The 21,530-nt window shown below is 42.9% G+C and overlaps 1 protein-coding gene across 2 annotated transcripts in view; it reads right to left on the bottom strand.

The window, feature by feature from the left end:
• Positions 1-571: 571 nt before the first annotated feature.
• Positions 572-21,530, bottom strand: part of lhfpl2a (LHFPL tetraspan subfamily member 2a) — a 30,717-nt gene continuing 9,758 nt past the window's right edge. Inside the window, exons 1-3 of one of the 2 annotated variants that reach the window (XM_060935081.1) lie at positions 15,819-15,889; positions 12,609-13,294; positions 572-1,715 (exon numbers count right to left, since the gene is read on the bottom strand). In XM_060935081.1, the coding sequence (XP_060791064.1) occupies positions 1,459-1,715; positions 12,609-13,002 (651 nt within the window). In that variant the 5' untranslated portion in view covers positions 13,003-13,294; positions 15,819-15,889 and the 3' untranslated portion in view covers positions 572-1,458. Of the gene's footprint in view, positions 1,716-12,608; positions 13,295-15,818; positions 15,890-21,530 lie in introns of those variants that run through there. The other variant, XM_060935080.1, reaches the window with a different exon arrangement.

Raw genomic sequence — 21,530 nt, 5'->3', positions numbered from 1 at the left:
TGATTCGTTATTTAGGTATTTACTGATCTGTGATTAGTTATTCGGGTGTTGTACTGAACTATCATTGGTGACAGGTTAATAGTGTGAATCAGAAACAGATTTATATAATTTAGTTATTACTCTCATTTTCTCTCTCTCTCTCTTTTTCTGTCTCTCGTGTACACGCATACAGTGCTGGGAATAAAAATAAAACCGTAAAATCTGGAAACAATTTTTGTCTCTTTCTTCTCTCACTTTTTCCTTGTTTTTCTGTCTCTCCTGTGTCATTCTCTCTCTCTCCATCTGTCTGTTTCTCAGCAGGATCTGTTTTTCTCCTTTGTGCCTTGTGTTTCTGTCATTGTTCTGTTGCTATGAGCCTCTGTTCACACTGATTGACACAGGATGTGATTCACACACACACACACACACACACACACACACACACACACACACACACACACACACACAGGGATTAGAAAAGGTGATGTCATACACAGTGGTGATCAGCCTTTGGCTCAAGATCTATGAGGACACACACACACACACTGGTTTTGCTGGAAGTCTGAAGGGAAAAACAGACAGAGAGAACCAGCAAAGTTCAGTCAGGTTTATTTATTTGGCAGAGAACTGTGATTATGTGGCTGGTGATTATTCTCTTTCTCACTCACACACACACACACACACACACACACACACACACACACACACACACACACACACACACTATGGATGTATAAGAACAAATGACTTTAGGGCTTTTCCTGCTGCACATGATCTCTCTTCCTCTTGCTTCTCTGGACACTGGGAGGAAGTAAACAAGGTAAAGGAAATGATACGGGAAAATATGAAGAAAATGGAGAGAGAGGAAGGAAAAATAAGAATAATAACAGGAAAAAGAAAAGAGTTGAGCAGACAAAAGAAGGAAAAAGTAAAGGAGGAACAGTCCTGTTAAAATACCACAGACGAGTCTTAACAAAGGTCTTGGCTCCTTTGGATCACTGATCTGGAGTCAGCTTCACCTTTGCAGGCCTACTTGTGTTTTACAGCCAGGAACTGATCCAAGAACAGTGGGAGTAAACTTCCTACTTCCTGGTAAACATGTACAGAACTTTGACCCGTGACAGTGGTTTAGTGGTTTCAGCACCTTCATCACTGAGATGTTTCCTCCTCCTCCTCCTCCTCCGCCTCCTCCTCATCATTATATACAGTATATACACACTTATTTACAATTTCATTCTTCATTTCAGTGAGTGGGGCAAAAAGCAACAAACCAAAAACAACAAAACAAACAAATGCGTAAAGGCAAAGGACAGAGAGAAAAATGGAGGAGGATTTTCTCCCACATCAGAACACAAAAAAGAGCAAAGTTTTAGTGGTGAGATGAAATGAAAGTGGTTTTGTTCTCTTGTCATTAGACTGCTGTCATGCTGGCATTAATGTGACTAACATCAGGGCTTCTGTTTCTCCTGTGGTTCTCTCTCAAAGAAGGCAGATGAGGTTTTTGCCCTGTTGGATCTCCTCCTGGACTTTGTCGCTGGACGTGGCGATTTCGGCTTGCGCGCTGAACACGGCGCTGATGAAGCTGAGCACAGTGCCGAGCAGCGCTGTGTAAAAAGCCCAGCCCACTGAGCACAGCGCCGGGTTATACGCCGACGAGTTCACACCACAGTACTGCTTCACCTTCTCACTGCCCCACCCTGCTGCATACAACAACTGACCCAGGATCAGGAATAGACCTGCACACACAGACGTGGATAAAAACACACACATAGAATTAACACCACTGTACACAGAAACTGATCTAGGATCAGGAACAGACAGACAGAGACAGGGAATAGGGAAGTGTATGTGTTTCTCCACCCCATTCTTTGTCACTCCAATTGAGACTTCAGCAGATGAAAAACAGACTCATGTCTCACTCTCTCCCTGTTTCTCTATCCCTCACTCTCCCTGTCTCTATCTCTGTTTTAGATGAGGAAATGAAAACTAGGTCATAAATTCTTTCCACATGTCGCCCAACCGCCACTGACTGATAGGAGGCATGGTTTCAATTCTCCCTCTCTCTCTCGCTCTCTCTCACACACACACACACACACACACACACACACACACACACACACAGAGCACAGAGTGATATTACTGCTGTGTACACAGACAGAATGAGTCATAATCCTTTAAGAGTCACAAAAGTGAAATAAACATGAGATTTTAAGGACGACATACACTCTCATCATCATGTGCTTCAAGTGCTCTGCAGCTCACATAGCTGCATAAAGCTGAACAGTCAATCACAGGCTAGAGCACCACCCTGAATGACCAATTTCAGACTGACTTGCAGCCCACATGGTCATTCAGAGCTCAGAGCATACGTTGGCAGACCAACCAATCATGGATCAGCAGGCATTCTAGGAGCTGCATTGTAGATGAATTATTATAAAAGAAAATACTTCAGTAAAACTGTGTGTGAAGGATGATGTCATCACTGGGCTCTCTCTTCCTGCAGGGTCACTGATCTAAAAAGCATGATGGGACTTTCCTACAAATGACACAAGTGTTCAAAGAAATTGTAAACGATTTTCTGAAGAGCGGCACAATGACATCATGAAGAGAGCATTGGCCAATCACATCAGGGCAGTGTCCCAAATTCTAGGAGGAAAATCTCTGACCTGTATGAAACTGATTGTATCCCCACCCACACTAAAGGAAATAAAACACCTTCCATTTACTTTTTTCAGAAATCACTTCGCTTTCTTTTAATTTTCATATTTCCATGTAACCTAAAAAATAATGGTTGCTCATTTTAAAGGTGACATATTATATCCCTTTTCCACAAGTTCCCTGAGCTCTTAATGAAATATCTGTGACATGCTTTTGTCAAATACCACAAGGATAAAGTACCACAGCTCCCTTCTCACCCTATCTAAACAGTTCTGTTCAAAAAGGCTGATTGGCGTGCCTGTTCCTTTAAATGATAATGAGCCACTGCTCACCCCACACCCCTCTTCCAATCAGTCAATCAGGTAGCAATTTCTTCATGAATATTCATTTGCAAAGGCAGTTATCAAGCCATGAGTGAAGATACTCAGATAAAGAGGTGGCATAATTCTAATGAGCTCCAATTGTGACATAGAAAAGGGAGTCGAATCTGGACAGCTTGCTGAAGCATATGTTTTCTGAAATAGGCAGCCCAAAAGAAATAGACTGGGTGTCTTATTTCAGAGTTTGTGGGTCAGTAGGCACTCCAGATACCCAAACATCACACATCAAAACATAAAACCTTCTCCTTATTGTACTATTTTTGGATGAGATAACATTTCCTGGACACTTTTAAAGCTAAGATAGGTCATTTTGGAGAAACTAACAAGAGTAAGCTAGATTTTGAAGGTATTCAACCAAAAATCCCATCCCTTCAATTCAGCCCTCCCTCCAAAGCCACAAAGTTCTTGGCAGTCTTCAAACATGGCCACCACGGACTACAACTCCCAAGTGCCACAGCGCCCTCCCTCTCCTGAGTACTGATTGGGAATACACCTGTTATCAATCTTACTCCGCCAAACACTTCAGACCTTTGCGAAGTATCATTCTGTGTCCCCATGCCTGATCATACTGAGCCGTTTGCTGTTTTGGCCTGACCCTAGTTGTTCTGACTCTCGCTACGTTTATTACCGACTCTGAGACTGTTGTTTACCTATGACATCCTGTTTGTACATTGACTGACATTTGACATGAACCTGACTGATTCTTGTCTTACGATTTGGATTTGATCACCAGTTTGCGATGCACCCGCTCTCTCCTGCAATTGCGTCCATAAGTGCCTACAGCTTTTGTTTTCTTTTGTATATATAGTTTATTATGGTGGAAAGTGACATTTGATTAGCGGTGGTATAGAGGGTTAGGATTGGATAAGTTATTACTTCTTCCTAATCCTTTCTGAACATTGTTATGTTATTGCCTTGTGGCTACGCTATTTTGTTTGTTTGTGATGATGTTTTGATTATTGTATTTTTTATTTAAATTTTTATTTTTATATCTTTCTTCTTTATTGTTCAGAATAAAGTAATCAATCAATCAATCAATCAAAAAAAAATCAGTCTGACAGGATACTTTGCCATCATGGATGCAGCAGAAGAGGCAAAGCAAACTGCATTTTCAGCTCAAGGATGTCTGTTGGGAGGACATCAGCAGATGCTGAGCAACATTGACAACCGCCCCTCTCAGCTCACTGCTGCTATGTTGCAGGCCCTCCTGACATGTCCAACATCAGCCGGAAATACTGCTACAGCCATTCCACGGCTAGATAAGTTCTCTGGTGACATAACTGAGTGTAAGGGCTTCCTTCTGCAATGCTCCCTGTATTTTACCACTCTAATGGGGACTTGTGAGCAGTAAAAGATTGCTCAGTTTGTGAATCTGTTAACTGGCTGTGAATTGAAATGGGCCACTGCTGTCTGGAATTGCAGAGGTGAACCCACAATGTCCTATGATCGTTTCATAGAGCTCTTCAGGAGAATGTTTGATCACAAGTCAGAGGGCATCGAGGTTGGCAAGAAGCTACTCACACTTCAGCAAGGAGAAAGAACTGTGACAGAATATGCACTAGAGTTCCGCACGCTGGCAGCCGGTATTGGATGGAATGACCCGGCACTGAAGGCTGTCTTCCGTCAGGGTCTAGATGCAAGCATCCTTACTGAACTGGCATGCAGAGATGAGCAGTACACCTTGGCCTCCCTAATAGATCTGGCTATTAAACTGGCATCTCCTCTGAAATCGTCCCTCCTTGCAATCAACACATGTTCTGATCCAGTCTGCGCAGTCGCCCATGCCCATGGAAATCTCCAATACCCACATGCCTCATTCTGAAAAAGAGAGGAGACACCGGGAAGAATTGTGTTTTTACTGTGGTGAGCCTGGTCACCTGCTGGCCCAGTGTCCTGTCCAGCCTGTGATCTCCAGGAAGCGTGACAATCCTGGGCAGGAGGACTGCCCTAACACCCCAGTAAGTCACAAACATTTTCCTATCCATCCTTTCTTGAAACTCAACGTCTTGCTGTCCATATCAGAAACCTCCTATGTTCTCTCTGCTCTACTAGACGCCAGGACGGAGGGCAACTTCACTGATGTCGAACTCGTTCAAATCTAACTGCCCGCCAAAGAACTCCAGCAACCAGCGAGTCTCTGAGCTACTGATGGTGGCCCCATCAAAGATGGATTGGTCATGAAAAGAACTAGACCTCTGGAGATTCAGGTTGGGGCGCTGCACAGAGAACACCTATCCATGTATGTCACTTGAACTTCTAACCACACAATCATTCTTGGATTTCCATGGCTGCAACTGCATAATCCACTCATCTCCTGGCAACAAAAAGAAATGTTGAAATGGTCCCTATCCTGCCATCAGAACTGCCTGCAATTGCTCCAACTCACCCTGGCTTCCACCTCTGTGGAGAGCCCCTTCCCTGGGGGCATTGAACAGGTCCCAGCTTGCTACCATGAGCTCCGCTAAGTCTTCAGCAAAGAGAAGACTAGTGGACTACCCTCTCATAGACTGTATGACTGTGCCATTGACCTCCTTCTGGGCACTACCCCTCCATGCTGCCACATCTACCCACTTTCAAGAACAGAGCAATCAGCAATGGAGGAGTATGTAGAGGAAGCAATTTGGCAGGGATACATCTGTCCATCCACTTCTCCAGCATCCACGGGGTTCTTCTTTGTGGAGAAGGAAGAAGGAAGCCTTTGACTTTGCATCAATTACAGAGGTCTCAACCAGATAACTGTCAAGTACCCATACTCGTTACCCCTTGTACCGTCTGCCTTAGAACAGCTAAGCTCTGCTCATGTCTTCACCAAGCTTGACCTCAGAAGTGCCTACAACCTGGTGCATATATGGGAAGGCGGCGAGTGGAAGATGGCATTCGGCACCACCTCGGTTCATTATGAATATCTGGCCATGCCATATTGGCTATTTTGCACACCCAGGGTGTTCCAGTGCTTGATCAATGACACGCTCAGGGACATGCCGGGACGTTACATAATAGCCTATATCAATTATATTTTGATTTACTCCCCAGACAAAACCAGTCATCACAAGCATGTCAAGTCAGTCCTCAGCAAACTCCTGGAAAACCAGCTATATGTCAAGGTGGAGAAGTGCGAGTTCCATGTCTCCAAGATTTCATTCCTGGGGTATATTATTAGTGCCCGATGAGCTCTGCATGGACTCTAAAAAAGTCTCCGCTGTCACTTCATGGCCCACGCTCACATCTGTTTAGGAGCTCCAATGATTCCTTGGGTTTGCCAACTTCTACCGACGGTTCATCAAGGAATTTAGCACCATTGCTGCGCCACTCACTCCACTGCTCAAAAACAGCCCAAAGTGTCTACAATGGAACCAGGGAGCAGAGGAAGCCTTTGCCCAGCTTAAATCAGCCTTCACCACAGCACCAATCCTTAAGCACCCAGACCCCTCAAAAGCTTTCACTGTCGAGGTAGATGCTTCTGAGACTGGAGTCAGTGGAGTTCTATCCCAGGGCTTTGTAGAGAAACCCAAGCTGCATCCAGTATAATTTTTTTTCCAAGAAGTTGACACCCACTGAACAGAACTATGACAGTGGGAACAGAGAACTGTTGGCCATCAAGTTAACCTTGGAGGAATGGAGACATTGGCTGGAGGGGGCCGCACATCCATTTGTTATCCTCACTGACCATAAGAACCTGGAATACCTCAAGTCCGCAAAACATCTGAACCCATGACAGGCACGATGGGCTCTGGTTTTTTTTAAAACAATATTTAACTTCACCATTGTATACTGTCTGGAATATTAAGGCAGACACTTTGTCCTGACTGCATGCTTCCACCACAACCAGCCCAGAATCCATACCCATCCTGCTACCCAAGTGCTTCATGAACACTCTCTCCTGGGACATTGACAAGGAACTGGCCCAGAATCAACCCCATACTCTGCCTGAAACCTGTCCTCAAGCTCTCACATTCGGCCTGCCCCATTACAGAGGTCACCTGATCACCTGAGCACATTCATCTTTGGCCACAGTACACCCAAACAGCAGGCGCACTTACCAACTTATCAGAACCAAGTACTGGTGGGAGAACATAAGAACCAACAAGAACCAGTTAATATCCTCCTGTTCTGCCTGCGCTCAAGCCAAAGTACCCTGAGCTCCACCCATTGGGAAACTCATGCCATTACCCACACCCCAGAGACTATGGCCACATATAGCAATTGACTTCATCACTGACCTACCCAAATTTCAAGGAAACACAGTCATCATGGTAGTGGTAGACAGATTCTCAAAAGCATTAAGACTCATTCCCTTGCCTGGTCTACTCACGGCCCTGAAAATGGTGGCGCTCATATTCAGCCATGTCTTCAGGTTCTACGGGATCCCTGAGGATATCATGAGTGACCGGGGACCCCAATTCTCATCTAAGTTATGGGCTAGTTTCATGAACAAGCTCGGAGTATCGGTCAGTCTGACCTTGGGACACCATCCTCAGTCAAATGGTCAAGCTGAATGTGCTAACCAGGAGATTGGATGCTTCTTGAGGGTGTGCTGCACAGAAAACACAGAGGACTGGTCCCAGTTCCTCCCATGGGCAGAATATACACAGAACTCCCTCACACACTCTGCCACTCAGCTCACGCCATTTCAATGCATCCTAGGATACCAACCACCATTGTTCCCGTGGGATGGCTCACCTACTCACATCCTGGCAGTCAACATCTGGTTCAAGAGGAGCGAGTAGGTATGGGAGAGTGTTCACCAACATCTTGAACATATGGCCAGCAGATATAAACAATATGCAGATAGGCAAACCCCGTATATGCACCAGGGTACAGAGTTTGGGTATCAACAAGGGATCTACATAACCCCAACACTTGCAGAAAGCTCAGTGCCAGGTACATTGGTCCCTTCAGAATCCTTCACCAGGACAATGAGATTTCATACAGACTGGACCTACCACAACATTGCCATTTATCATCCACATTTCATGTCTCAAACCTGCCATTCTGGGACTGTTAGCCAAGAACACATCAGCCCATGAACACCCATCACCAGTGGAATTAGGAGGAGGACCGGAGTAGCAGGTACACAAGATACTCAACTCTCACTGCAGACAAGGTAACCTACAGTATTGGTAGATTGGGAGGGGTATGATCCAGAGAATCGCAGCTGGGTACCTGCCAGGGACATTTCTAGGCACCATGCTCACTCAAGAATTCCACATGCAGCATCCTGAGAAATCTCCACCAAGAAAGCAAGGGCATCCCAGGAAGAATAGCGCTCCCAGAGTGAGTGCCTCGGGAGGTGGGGGTGAGGTGTCTGTCAGTGACAGTGTAAGTTCGTGGCAGCTTTCAAAAATGGCTGCCATGGACTACAACTCCCAAGCACCACAGCGCCCTCCCTCTCCTGAGTACTGATTGCAAGTACACCTGTTATCAATCTTACTCCCTATATAAGCATGCCAAACACTTCAGCCCTTTGTGAAATATTGTTTTGTGCCCCTGTGCCTGATCATACAAATCCGTTTGTTTTGGCCTGACCCTAGTTGTTCTGACTCTTGCTACATTTATTACTGATTCTGAGGCTGTTGTTTACCTGTGACATCTTGTTTGTATATCGACTAACCCTTGGCATGAACCTAACTCTGATTCTCATCTTATAGTTTGGATTTGATCACCAGTTTGCAATGCACCCGCTCTCCCCTGCAACTGCGTCCATAAGTGCCTGCACTCTGACAGTTATTATTATTATTATTATTATTATTATTACCATCGTGTTTCATGTAACTGGGTGGAAAATAGAGCTTTATGCTTAGTGAGTGGATGAAATCCTGACTGAATCAAACCAGAACGCTCTATATTTAAACTCTTCCAAGAGGACTCATGGACACACTAGTGCTTTATTACAGTGGAAACATGGAGAAAGGTTCCAGATCAGACACCAGCACCAAGTTGGAAAGGGCTACACAGCTTAATATGAGAACTGATGGTACCCAGAAGGCAACCCGCACCTCAGTGGAACTGATTAAAATTGAAAGATCAGTTTATCCTCCCTGTCCAGTCAGAATATTCTGGAACAAACACCAAAATAAGATTCACAGCTTCTCATGTGACTCCCAACTCTCCACACCCACACACAGAGAGAGAGAGAGTAAAATATTTTTTGACTCAGTTTGAATTGCTGTAGAGTTAAAAAGAGTTGTGGGCTTGACCTCTGACCTCTATGAGGTCACTGTTAGTGAATCTCTCCCTTTCTCTTACACTCTTACACACACACACACACACACACACACACACACACACACACACACACACACACACACACAGGGGAGCAGTGTGGTTTAGTTTAGCAGCTGGTGCTTTATTGCAGTGGTAAATGTTTAAACAGCAGGAAGATCTGGAGTGACATCACCCTGCTTACAGTATAATATATAAACCTGTCTGTCTGTCTGCCTGTCTGTCAGTCATTTGCAGACCCTTTGTAAAAGCAGCTGAAATGAACCATCCCTGCACTAATACAAAACAAACTAAGAAAATGTAAGACAACATTTTAATCAGAGACTGCTCATCTCGAAGATTAATATTTTTATGGATAAAAGATAAAATTATGGATGATTAATTATGAATGAATGGAAACTGAGCTGTAAGTGTAGTGGATGAGCGTTCAGACAGCTTTTCATTCTAACTGAGACAGCACCCAATTGACAAAAACACTGGCATTATTTTATTAATTCAACCTGTCAGAACAGTGGATTAAATGTGTCATAAAATAACCTACATCCTGCACACATTTTCTTGCACACATATTGTGATTTCATGACCTTGATTTAGTATATTGTGGTTTTTATTAAGTTGTGTGCACAATTAGCAGTCAGAGTATGATACAAATATAAAAGAAAATACAAAATAATAGGATATGCTGCATCAAGTGCTATTTTATAATCTGTCAAATAATGTGGGTGGAAGCCATATTGTTAAATTAAACCAAATTTACAGTGATTGATGTGATTAATGACAAATAGGACTAATACAGTATGTACTGTAGGCAATGTATTCGACTCCAATAAGATTTATTTCAATCCTTACCATCTTTTCAATCATGCAGTATATCATAGAGTCTTTTTTATTTTTCATTTGTAAATTGTCTTTTGCTTTTGTTACACTGTATTAAATTTGACAGCAAATGAAGATTTTTTTTTTCTACAATGTCTATCCCTGATTTTTTTTTTGTGGGTCTTTTTTTCAGCTGCTTTTACTCAAGAACAATCTGGCAAACTCAGGAACGACCTACATTCAGGTGAGTTTGATCATTTGAATGGCGAACCCAGAAAATTGCTTTAAGCAGTAGAGGTGTGACGATTAATCGAGCTCTGATCTATCTATCCATTTCAATCCGCGATTCAAAAATTGATTAAAATTTAATGAATCACAATTCACTGACGATTCACTAACAATACCTAATTTCATCCTGATAACCCTAGATGCATAACAAATTTCGACAAACAGCGTAATTTTGATATTAAAAATTCGATTTGGTATCCGGAGCTGTACGTGGGCACAGCCATGTTTGTGGTTGCTATAGTAATCTCATGAGATCATGCGTTGCTTTGTGAACAACATGGTGGACGACTTGGAATTCCTGAATTCCTTTTAAAAGCCCAATTTGGCGGCATTTCTTACTGTCTCATGACAGAAAACAAGTGTTGTGTAAGCTGTGCGAGTCTAAGTTTCCTCATCATGGCAATAAATTATTGCTATCTCAGAACTTATTGAATCTTAGTGCCTTATGTCCTCTCTGGACAATGAATGTTGTGTCTCAAGAGGTAGTATTCAGTATTCACTTTAACATAAGTGAATCAAGTTGCAATCTCAGTGCCTTATGTACTCTCTGGACAATGAATGCTGTGTCTCAAGAGGTGGTATTCACTTTAACACAAGTGACAGTATTTTTGTGTTTTAAAAGATTGAGACAAAAGTCATGAAGTTTTCATTGCTTTTTTGTTTCTTAGTGTTTTGCGGTTTGAAAATTAAAATGGGCCAAAAATGACTGAACTGTAATACATTCATAGTTACATTCAAAGTCAATGGAGTGACTGGAGTCTGAATAAAGACTACAAAGGCAACACTACTTGTTTGTTTTTTATTGCTCTACATTTCTAGGCTGAGGGGCGGCACGGTGGTGTAGTGGTTAGCGCTGTCGCCTCACAGCAAGAAGGTCCGGGTTCGAGCCCCATGGCCGGCGAGGGCCTTTCTGTGCGGAGTTTGCATGTTCTCCCCGTGTCCGTGTGGGTTTCCTCCGGGTGCTCCGGTTTCCCCCACAGTCCAAAGACATGCAGGTTAGGTTAACTGGTGACTATAAATTGACCGTAGGTGTGAATGTGAGTGTGAATGGTTGTCTGTGTCTATGTGTCAGCCCTGTGATGACCTGGCGACTTGTCCAGGGTGTACCCCGCCTTTCGCCCGTAGTCAGCTGGGATAGGCTCCAGCTTGCCTGCGACCCTGTAGAACAGGATAAAGCGGCTAGAGATAATGAGATGAGATGAGATTTCTAGGCTGACAGTTAACAGAATATTGACAATGATTTGCATCAGTTATAAAATGGAGGACAAAAAACTGTGAATCATGATTCAAATCGAATCGAAAGGTCAAAATCCCCCCCCTTTCTGTTTCTGTTTGAGAGTACGCCGTGCGCATTCTGGCTGCCACTTCTCACCGGAGCTTTTTATTTTATCTCTTGTTTTTCTTTTTTGTATTTGTGTAGTTTGATGTTTGTTTTTGTTTGAGTGTTTTTGTCCGCCGGTTGTGGTGTGGCTCCGGACCCAGTTTTAGGCGTCGGTTCCCTCCAGGCCTTGGTTCGCCATGGGCGATGCCTGTGTTCATAGCTATGGACTGCAGTGAGCTCATTGCTCATTTTAACATCGTGGTTGTCCAGCGCTCTGTGCAGTGGTGCTTTAGTGCTTGGCGTGATGTTCTGAGTGATGTTGCTCGGTGGCGTCGCGGCGGCTGTGCAGGCGGTTTGGGACATACTAGCGCTCTGCATGGCGATGCATCTGTGCTTGCTTTGTGGATCCATGGCATGGTGTTTCGAGTGATGTTGCCCGGCGTCATCGTGGCGGCTGTGCTGGCGGTGTGGGACTTGTTTTCGTGCGCCTTTTGGTGGGACTGTGGCTGCTACACCATTTGAATGACATCCTGACCTCTATTTAGTGGACTTTTTTTTTCTATAATTGTAAAGCGACCTTGGGTTTTGAGAAATGTGCAATATAAATTGAACTATTATTTATTATTAAAATCGTGATTTGAATCGAATCGTGAAAAAACTAAATTGTCACCCCCCTATTAAGCAGTTACATCACCTGACTCTGAATACTCCATGAAGACTCCATGCATAAAGACTGACTTAACTTTTGAATAATTCATTGCCATTTCCGTTTCCCCAAACATCACTGAACATTTTACAGGTTGACACAGAACCCAGTGGACAATTCCGCTGACAGAGCTTCTAATCCCCCAGGTGTACAGAATGTATGCAGATAAGTGCATGAGCAAAACTGCTCTTATAGCTACTGCATGAATGTATGTGTGTGTGTGCACGTGTTTATGTACCTGCGATACCCTGCAGTAGTCCACACACATTGAAGATGCTCTTCCTCATGATGCTCTGGAAGCAGATGGTGAAAATCGAGGTGAAGGCCACAGCGCTGAGAAGCAGGATTCCTGTTGCCAGAAAAATGGCTGCTGCTTTCCAGAAACCGCTCGCAATCTCATTGAATGTCAGCGCATAAGGGCCACACATGACTCTGCCCACAAACACACACCGCCCAAAAATCCCCAGTGTGGGGCGGTAGACCTCACTAGATGCCTCAGGGGCAGAGTCAGGCACACGTGGGAACCCCACAAGCCAATCAGTGCTAAGGAAAGCAATGAGCTCACTGAAGGCTGCGGCAATACTAAGGAGAGTCCAGAGCATGGAGCGGCAAGTCACAATCACATGACACATGATGATGTCAGAGGGGGTGCGTATGGGGGATCCTGAGTGAAAGAGTGTGCAGGGCCTTAATGGGGAGGCAGAGAAAAACAAGGACGTGCACCAAAAAAAAAAAATCGAGAGTGAACCAGCCACTCTAGGTCGTGTCCCAAATCACAACCTTCGATGATTTCTGTCTCCCTCTTTGTCTTCTTTCCTACAGATTTAATAATCTGGTCTTTCTCTTGATACTTTCCTTCTTCTGTCTCTCCTCCTTTTCTCCTACATCCTACTGAGGGAATGAGATCATGTCCGTCTGTCTTTCCTACACAAACACACAGAAAGTCAGGTTAGCTTTTGTTTAAACAAACATTGTCTCACTATCTTGAGGGAAAGCTGATTTCACAAGTTACTTTTGAGTGTAGACATGAGAATGAAATGATACTGACTTTTGATTTCAAGACCACTGATGTTGCTGAATAATAACTGTAGCCTACAGTGGTGCTTGAAAGTTTGTGAACCCTTTAGAATTGTCTATATTTCTGCATAAATATGACCTAAAATATCATCAGATTTTCACACAAGTCCTAAAAGTAGATAAAGAGAACCCAGTTAAACAAATGAGACAAAAATATTATACTTGGTCATTTATTTATTGAGGAAAATGATCCAATATTACATATCTGTGAGTGGCAAAAGTATGTGAACCTCTAGGAGTAGCAGTTAATTTGAAGGTGAAATTAGAGCCAGGTGTTTTCAATCAATGAGATGACAATCAGGTGTGAGTGGGCACCCTGTCTTATTTAAATAACAGGGATCTATCAAAGTCTGATCTTCACAACACATGTTTGTGGAAGTGTATCATGGCATGAACAAAGGAGATTTCTGAGGACCTCAGAAAAAGCGTTGTTGATGCTCATCAGGCTAGAAAAGGCGTGTATAAGGCGTGACCGACCTGTCAAACCAGACAGGAAGGCCACGCCTTCAGAAACAGCAGCTGATAAAAGATGCGTCACCAATTAACATCCGGTGACACTCTGAGGAAGACTGAAGTTGTACGTCGAAACATGTCAGGTAAACAAACCCAAAAATTAGATGTCTGATAAAAAAGAAAAAAAAAAAACTAACTATATTTAATATAAGACATAATGAACGTAATCGAAAGATTAAGAATTAGTTACGGAGACGAAAGCATCAAGGAGTTTCGCCGCCTAGAGCGATTGACACGGAAACGGGCACGCTACAGGAATCACCTGAGATTCAATCTGCGCTGCCGGGATGAGGAAGTCGTACCGGCCAGCCTGAACATCAAGAACCCGATTCCAACCAGAAACGCGGAAAAGATGATCAGGAAAGTGCGGATGACTCTGGTAAAAGAACGGATACGGTGCACAACGGATAAACTAAATAATATCAACAGCGAACTACACAGAGAGACGGAAACTTTCAAACGCCGGTTTCCCCAAAACAATGAAATGGAAATGGCAATACACGGACACTTGGCAGACATACACGAACAGGAATTCACAGAGACAAAAACCCGACAAATACGAAAACTGGACAAACTCATCGCACAGAAAAAGAAGGCAGAACCGGAGCACGCACACATCAACGAAAAATGGATTCATAACATATCAAGGTACAAACTCTCACAAGCAGAACGCAGTATACTAGCAAAAGGACTCAACTACGCTGTCACACCGAACCATATACCACACGACGAATTCATTCTGGCAACTGAATTAGCATGTGAGAAAATACAGGATCAGGGACAAAAAGCAGCACTAAGAAACACAATAGCTGGTATATTGAAAACGGCCAAACCACCACCCAGTAACATCACAAAACAGGAAGCCAAAGCCATGAAAACATTAGCAAAAAATAAAGATATCACAATCCTCCCAGCAGATAAAGGCAGAACAACAGTGATTATGGACACTGATGAATATGAACGAAAAATGAATGAATTACTCAGCGACAACGCATTTGAAATATTAAAAAAAGACCCAACAGAAGACAAGAAAAAGAAACTTAAAGCACTACTAAAACCACTACTCGATGAAAATAAAATAGATAAGCAGGATTACAATCATTTAGTACCCACAGCCAATGTCATCCCCAGGATTTATGGTACACCAAAAATACACAAACCAGGAACACCATTACGCCCCATAGTAGATAGCATTGGTTCAGTCACATACAACTTATCAAAAGCACTCACCGAAATAATTAAACCATTACTAGGACTCACAGACCAACACTGCAAAAACTCAAAACATCTGGCAGAAGAACTAAAAAACATCAAAATGCAGCAAGATGAAGTTTTCATTTCACATGATGTCATATCTCTTTTCACCAGAACACCCACGGAAGCCACCATACAGATAGTACAAGACAAATTAAAAACAGACAGGACGCTCAGGAAACGCACAAACCTCACCGTACAAGACATCACTCAGCTCCTTCAATTCATCGCCACATCCACATACTTTCAGTTCAGGAATACAATCTACAGACAGAAGGAAGGTTTTGCCATGGGAGACCCACTATCAGCCATCATGTGCGGCTTTTTCATGGGGGATCTGGAGCAGAAAGCACTCACTACAATACCAGCGGAATACAGACCAACACTCTGGAAACGGTATGTGGACGACATATTGGAAAAAGTAAAGAGGGGACACACTCAACAACTTACCGACCATCTCAATACTATAGACAATACCGGCAATATAAAATTCACACATGAAGAGGAAACGGAGCAGTCAATAGCATTTTTGGATTTAAAAATACAACACACAGAAGATGGGGACATCAAAATAAAAGTACACAGAAAACCCACACATACCGACCAATATTTAAACTGGACTTCCGAACACCCCATAATGCACAAAATATCCGTAGTTAGAACATTACATGAACGCACAGCAATAATTACAGATCCACAGGACAAAGAACAGGAGAAACAACATATACAACACGCACTGAAGGCATGTCAATATCCACAATGGGCAATATCCAAAGGGGCGGAACAGGTTAAGAACAACAAAACACAGAAGAAAGAGAAAAAACAAACTAACAAACAAGAACACAGGGGAGTAGTTACATTACCATACATCAGGGGAATAACTGAACGCATTCAAAGAGTAATGAGGAAACACAATGTTAACACACCTGTCAAACCACACACAACACTCCGTCAGATCCTGGTGCATCCCAAAGACAGAATACATCCGGACAACAGATGCAACACCATATATGAGATTCCATGTAAATTATGCAATAAAACTTATATTGGGGAGACAGGAAGGAGTTTCAACACAAGAAAACATGAACATAAGAAAGAGTCCGAAAAGGAGACAGCTACAAGACAAACCCGAACAATAAAAGAAAAGGCACAACAGGAAAATTATAAGTCAGCTATAACAGATCACTGTAAAAGGGAAAACCACATTATGGACTGGGGGAATGCCAGAGTCATCCGCACAGAAGATAACAAACATCAGCGCTGGATCAGGGAGGCCATAGAGATCCGTAAGCGAAGCCCGAGGACCATCAACCGGGATGAGGGAGCATACATGCTCTCCCATACCTGGAGTCACATCTTGCAGGGGACGAACAGACAGTATAAGGCGTGACCGACCTGTCAAACCAGACAGGAAGGCCACGCCTTCAGAAACAGCAGCTGATAAAAGATGCGTCACCAATTAACATCCGGTGACACTCTGAGGAAGACTGAAGTTGTACGTCGAAACATGTCAGGTAAACAAACCCAAAAATTAGATGTCTGATAAAAAAGAAAAAAAAAAAAAAACTAGGCTAGAAAAGGTTACAAAACCATCTCTAAAGAGTTTGGACTCCACCAATCCACAGTCAGACTGACTGTGTACAAATGGAGGAAATTCAAGACCATTGTTACCCTCCCCAGGAGTGGTTGACCAACAAAAATCACTCCAAGAGCAAGGCGTGTAACAGTCGGCGAGGTCACAAAGTACCCCAGGGTAACTTCTAAGCAACTGAAGGCCTCGCTCACATTGACTAATGTTAATGTTTATGAGTCCACCATCAGGAGAACACTGAACAACAATGGTGTGCATGGCAGGGTTGCAAGGAGAAAGCCACTGCTCTCCATAAAGAACATTGCTGCTCATCTGCAGTTTGCTAAAGATCACGTGGACGAGCCAGAAGGCTATTGAAAAAATATTTTGTGGACGGATGAGGCCAAAAATAGAACTTTTTGGCTTAAATGAGAAGCGTTATGTTTGGAGAAAGGAAAGCACTGCATTCCAGCATAAGAACCTTATCCCATCTGTGAAACATGGTGATGGTAGTATCATGGTTTGGACCTGTTTTGCTGCATCTGGGCCAGGACGGCTTGCCATCATTGATGGAACAATGAATTCTGAATTATACCAGTGAATTCTAAAGGAAAATGTCAGGACATCTGTCTGTGAACTGAATCTCAAGAGAAGGTGGGTCATGCAGCAAGACAACGACCCTAAGCACACAAGTCGTTCTACCAAAGAATGGTTAAAGAAGAATAAAGTTAATGTTTTGGAATGGCCAAGTCAAAGTCCTGGCTTTAATCCAATCAAAATGTTGCGGAATGACCCGAAGTGAGCAGTTCATGTGAGGAAACCTACCAACATCCCAGAGTTGAAGCTGTTCTGTATGGAGGAATGGGCTAAAATTCCTCCAAGCCGGTGTGCAGGACTGATCAACAGTTACCAGAAACATTTAGTTGCAGTCATTGCAGCCACGGGCGCAGATAGAGGGGGGGACAGGGGGGATTCGTCCCACCCAGATTTAAATTCACCTTGTTCGGTCCCCCCCACTTATAGGGAGGAAAAAACGTCTATGCTGTCTTTCTTTGCATAAGGCAAACCTCACGGAAAAATCAAAAGACTAATTACCATTCGGTTTATTGAGGTGCACAGCAATATATACATAGTTGCAACTGCGCAGACTGCACAGGTTGCGAGCTCGAGTTTGGTTGCTATGGTTACCCACAAGTTTGACAGGCATATCGGGGACAGCGCCTCCTAGTTCAGGACCCCAACACGGCATGATGAAGGGTGCCAAAAGGCAGAAAACGATTGCATCGTTTTTTTTTTTTTAAACGACTGTAAGTAAACTGTGCCTTACTTTATCATATCACCTTGCAATTTTTTGATAGTCTGTTCAAAGTAATGTCGTAGTGAAAGTAAAATCGTACGGAGTAGAGATGCCTTTCTGGTAGCCTCCTTCTTTCGGTGGTAGCCTGTAGATACAGTGCTCAGAAGGCAGTTTTAATGTTTAATCTGGCGTTCCCTGCCATAATTTCAGCGAGCATATTGTTTCATAAGGAAACTTTGCGAAGAGTTGTTGACTGACTGCCGCTCACGCAACACACAGGCATAGTTAGAAAGTCAGGATGCACTGGTTTACACTTTACACACACACACACGTAGCCCAGCCTCTCACTATGTTTAACAGTTGGAACTTAGCGGTTTTAAAACTAGTTTTGCAATTTCTATGTGTGATGATAATGTGTAAACTTTGGATTTCCATAGGCTATGTTAAAATGTTCTCATTGTCCTGGCCTGCAGGTAGTTCCTGGTGATGGCAGTGAGGGAGGTGAAAATAACATGTATACACACTACTGTTCAAAAGTTTGGGGTCACCCAGACAATTTTGTGTTTTCCATGAAAAGTCACACTTTTATTTACCACCATAAGTTGTAAAATGAATAGAAAATATAGTCAAGACATTTTTCTGGCCATTTTGAGCATTTAATCAACCCCACAAACGTGATGCTCCAGAAACTCAGTCTGCTCAAAGGAAGGTCAGTTTTATAGCTTCTCTAAAGAGCTAAACTGTTTTCAGCTGTGCTAACATGATTGTACAAGGGTTTTCTAATCATCCATTAGCCTTCTGAGGCAATGAGCAAACACATTGTACCATTAGAACACTGGAGTGATAGTTGCTGGAAATGGGCCTCTATACACCTATGGAGATATTGCACCAAAAACCAGACATTTGCAGCTAGAATAGTCATTTACCACATTAGCAATGTATAGAGTGTATTTCTGATTAGTTTAAAGTGATCTTCATTGAAAAGAACAGTGCTTTTCTTTCAAAAATAAGGACATTTCAAAGTGACCCCAAACTTTTGAACGGTAGTATATTTTTTTAATATATATATATATATATATATATATATATATATATATATATATATACACACACACACAAAATGGAATCATTTGCTGACAGCTCAGTCCCCCCCAGTTCAAAAATCCTATCTGCGCCCCTGATTGCGGCACAAGGGGGTCACACCAGATACTGAAAACAAAGCTTCACATACTTTTGCCACTCACAGATATGTAATATTGGATCATTTTCCTCAATAAATAAATGACCAAGTATCATATTTTTCTCTCATTTGTTTAACTGGGTTCTCTTTATCTAGTTTTAGGACTTGTGTGAAAATCTGATGATGTTTTAGGTCATATTTATGCAGAAATATAGAAAATTCTAAAGGGTTCACAAGCTTTCAAGGACCACTGTACATAAGGTGGATTGAAGGCAGGAATACAGGGAGTGCAGAATTATTAGGCAAGTTGTATTTTTGAGGATTAGTTTTATTATTGAAAAACAACTATGTTCTTGATGAACCCAAAAGACTCATAAATATCAAAGCTGAGTATTTTTGGAAGTTGGAGTAGGGCTTTCTTAGTTTTAGCTATCTTAGGAGGATATCTGTGTGTGCAGGTGACTATAACTGTGCATAATTATTAGGCAACTTAACAAAAAACAAACATATACCCATTTCACTCATTTATTTTCACCAGGGAAACCAATATAACAACTCAACATTCACTAATATACATTGCTGGCATTCAAAAAAAAAAACAAAAACAAATCAGTGACTAATATAGCCGCCTTTCTTTACAAGGACACTCAAAAGCCTGCCATCCATGGATTCGGTCAGTGTTTTGATCTGTTTGCGATCAACATTGCGTGCAGCAGCAACCACAGCCTCCCAGACACTGTTCAGAGATGTGTACTGTTTCCCCTCCTTGTAGATCTCACATTTGATGAGGGACCACAGGTTTTCTATGGGGTTCAGATCAGGTGAACAAGGAGGCCACGTCATTAATCTTTCTTCCTTTAGACCCTTTCTGGCCAGCCATGCTGTGGAGTACTTGGATGCGTGTGATGGAGCATTGTCCTGCATGAAAATCATGCTTTTCTTGAAGGATGCTGACTTCTTCCTGTACCACTGCTTGAAGGTGTCTTCCAAAAACTGACAATAGGACTGGGAGTTGAGCTTGACGCCATCCTCAACCCGAAAAGGTCCCACAAGCTCATCTTTGATGATACCAGCCCATACCAGTACCCCACCTCCACCTTGCTGGCGTCTGAGTCAGACTGGAGCTCTCTGCCCTTTGCTGATCCAGCCACGAGCCCATCCATCTGGCCCATCAAGACTCACTCTCATTTCATCTGTCCATAAGACCTTAGAAAAATCAGTCTTGTGATACTTCTTGGCCCAGTCTTGACGTTTCATCTTGTGTGTCTTGTTCAGTGGTGGTCGTTTTTCAGCCTTTGTTACCTTGGCCGTGTCCCTGAGTATTGCACACCTTGTGCTTTTTGACACTCCAGTGATGTTGCAGCTCTGAAATATGGCAAAACTGGTGGCGAGTGGCATCTTGGCAGCTTCACGCTTGACTTTCCTCAGTTCACGGGCAGTTAGTTTGCGCCTTTTTTTTTTTCAACGCGCTTCTTGCGACCCTGTTGACTATTTTGAATGAAGCGCTTGATTGTTCGATGGTCACGCTTTAAAAGCTGGGCAATTTTAAGAGTGCTCCATCCCTTTGCAATATATGTCACTATTTTTGACTTTTCTGAGTCCGTCAAATCCCTCTTCTGACCCATTTTGCCAAAGGAAAGGAAGTTGCCTAATAATTTTGCACACCTGATATAGGGTGTTGATGTCATTAGACCACACCCCTTTTCATTACAGAGATGCACATCATCTGGTATGCTTAATTGGTAGGAGGCTTTCAAGCCTATGCAGCTTGGAGTAGGCCAACATGCATAGAGAGGGTAATGTGGTCAACATACTCATTTGCCTAATAATTCTGCACTCCCTGTATTTTATGATCATTCCAAATGGAAGTATTACAAACAGTTGTTTCAGAGGGCCTTATTAAGCACTAAAGGCAGCTATTGCTGGACCCTTCACTCTTCACGCCTGCCTGTAACTCCTGTTCACGTCACACTGTACCTGTGTGCCATAACATCATCACAGTGACCACCACTATTTAGCTATGATGTATTTAGATAATATTTCATAATGCTTGCTGACAGGAAGCCATTGGCTGTAACTTTTGTTTCCTTCTGAATGTGCATCACATGCCTTTGTAACATGTAGGGCACAACCATGATCACTTCAACCACAGCACAGTGTAGTGATAGACACAGACAGGAAAATAAATGCATGCTAATAATCCATCCTGTAACACACACACGTCTTTCAAAATTTCACATCTAGATATGCTCTGTGTGTGTGTGTGTGT

This window comes from Neoarius graeffei, chromosome 12 (assembly GCF_027579695.1).
Source record: "Neoarius graeffei isolate fNeoGra1 chromosome 12, fNeoGra1.pri, whole genome shotgun sequence".
NCBI classification, from domain to species: domain Eukaryota; kingdom Metazoa; phylum Chordata; class Actinopteri; order Siluriformes; family Ariidae; genus Neoarius; species Neoarius graeffei.
This window is presented reverse-complemented; position numbering and strand designations above follow the sequence as displayed.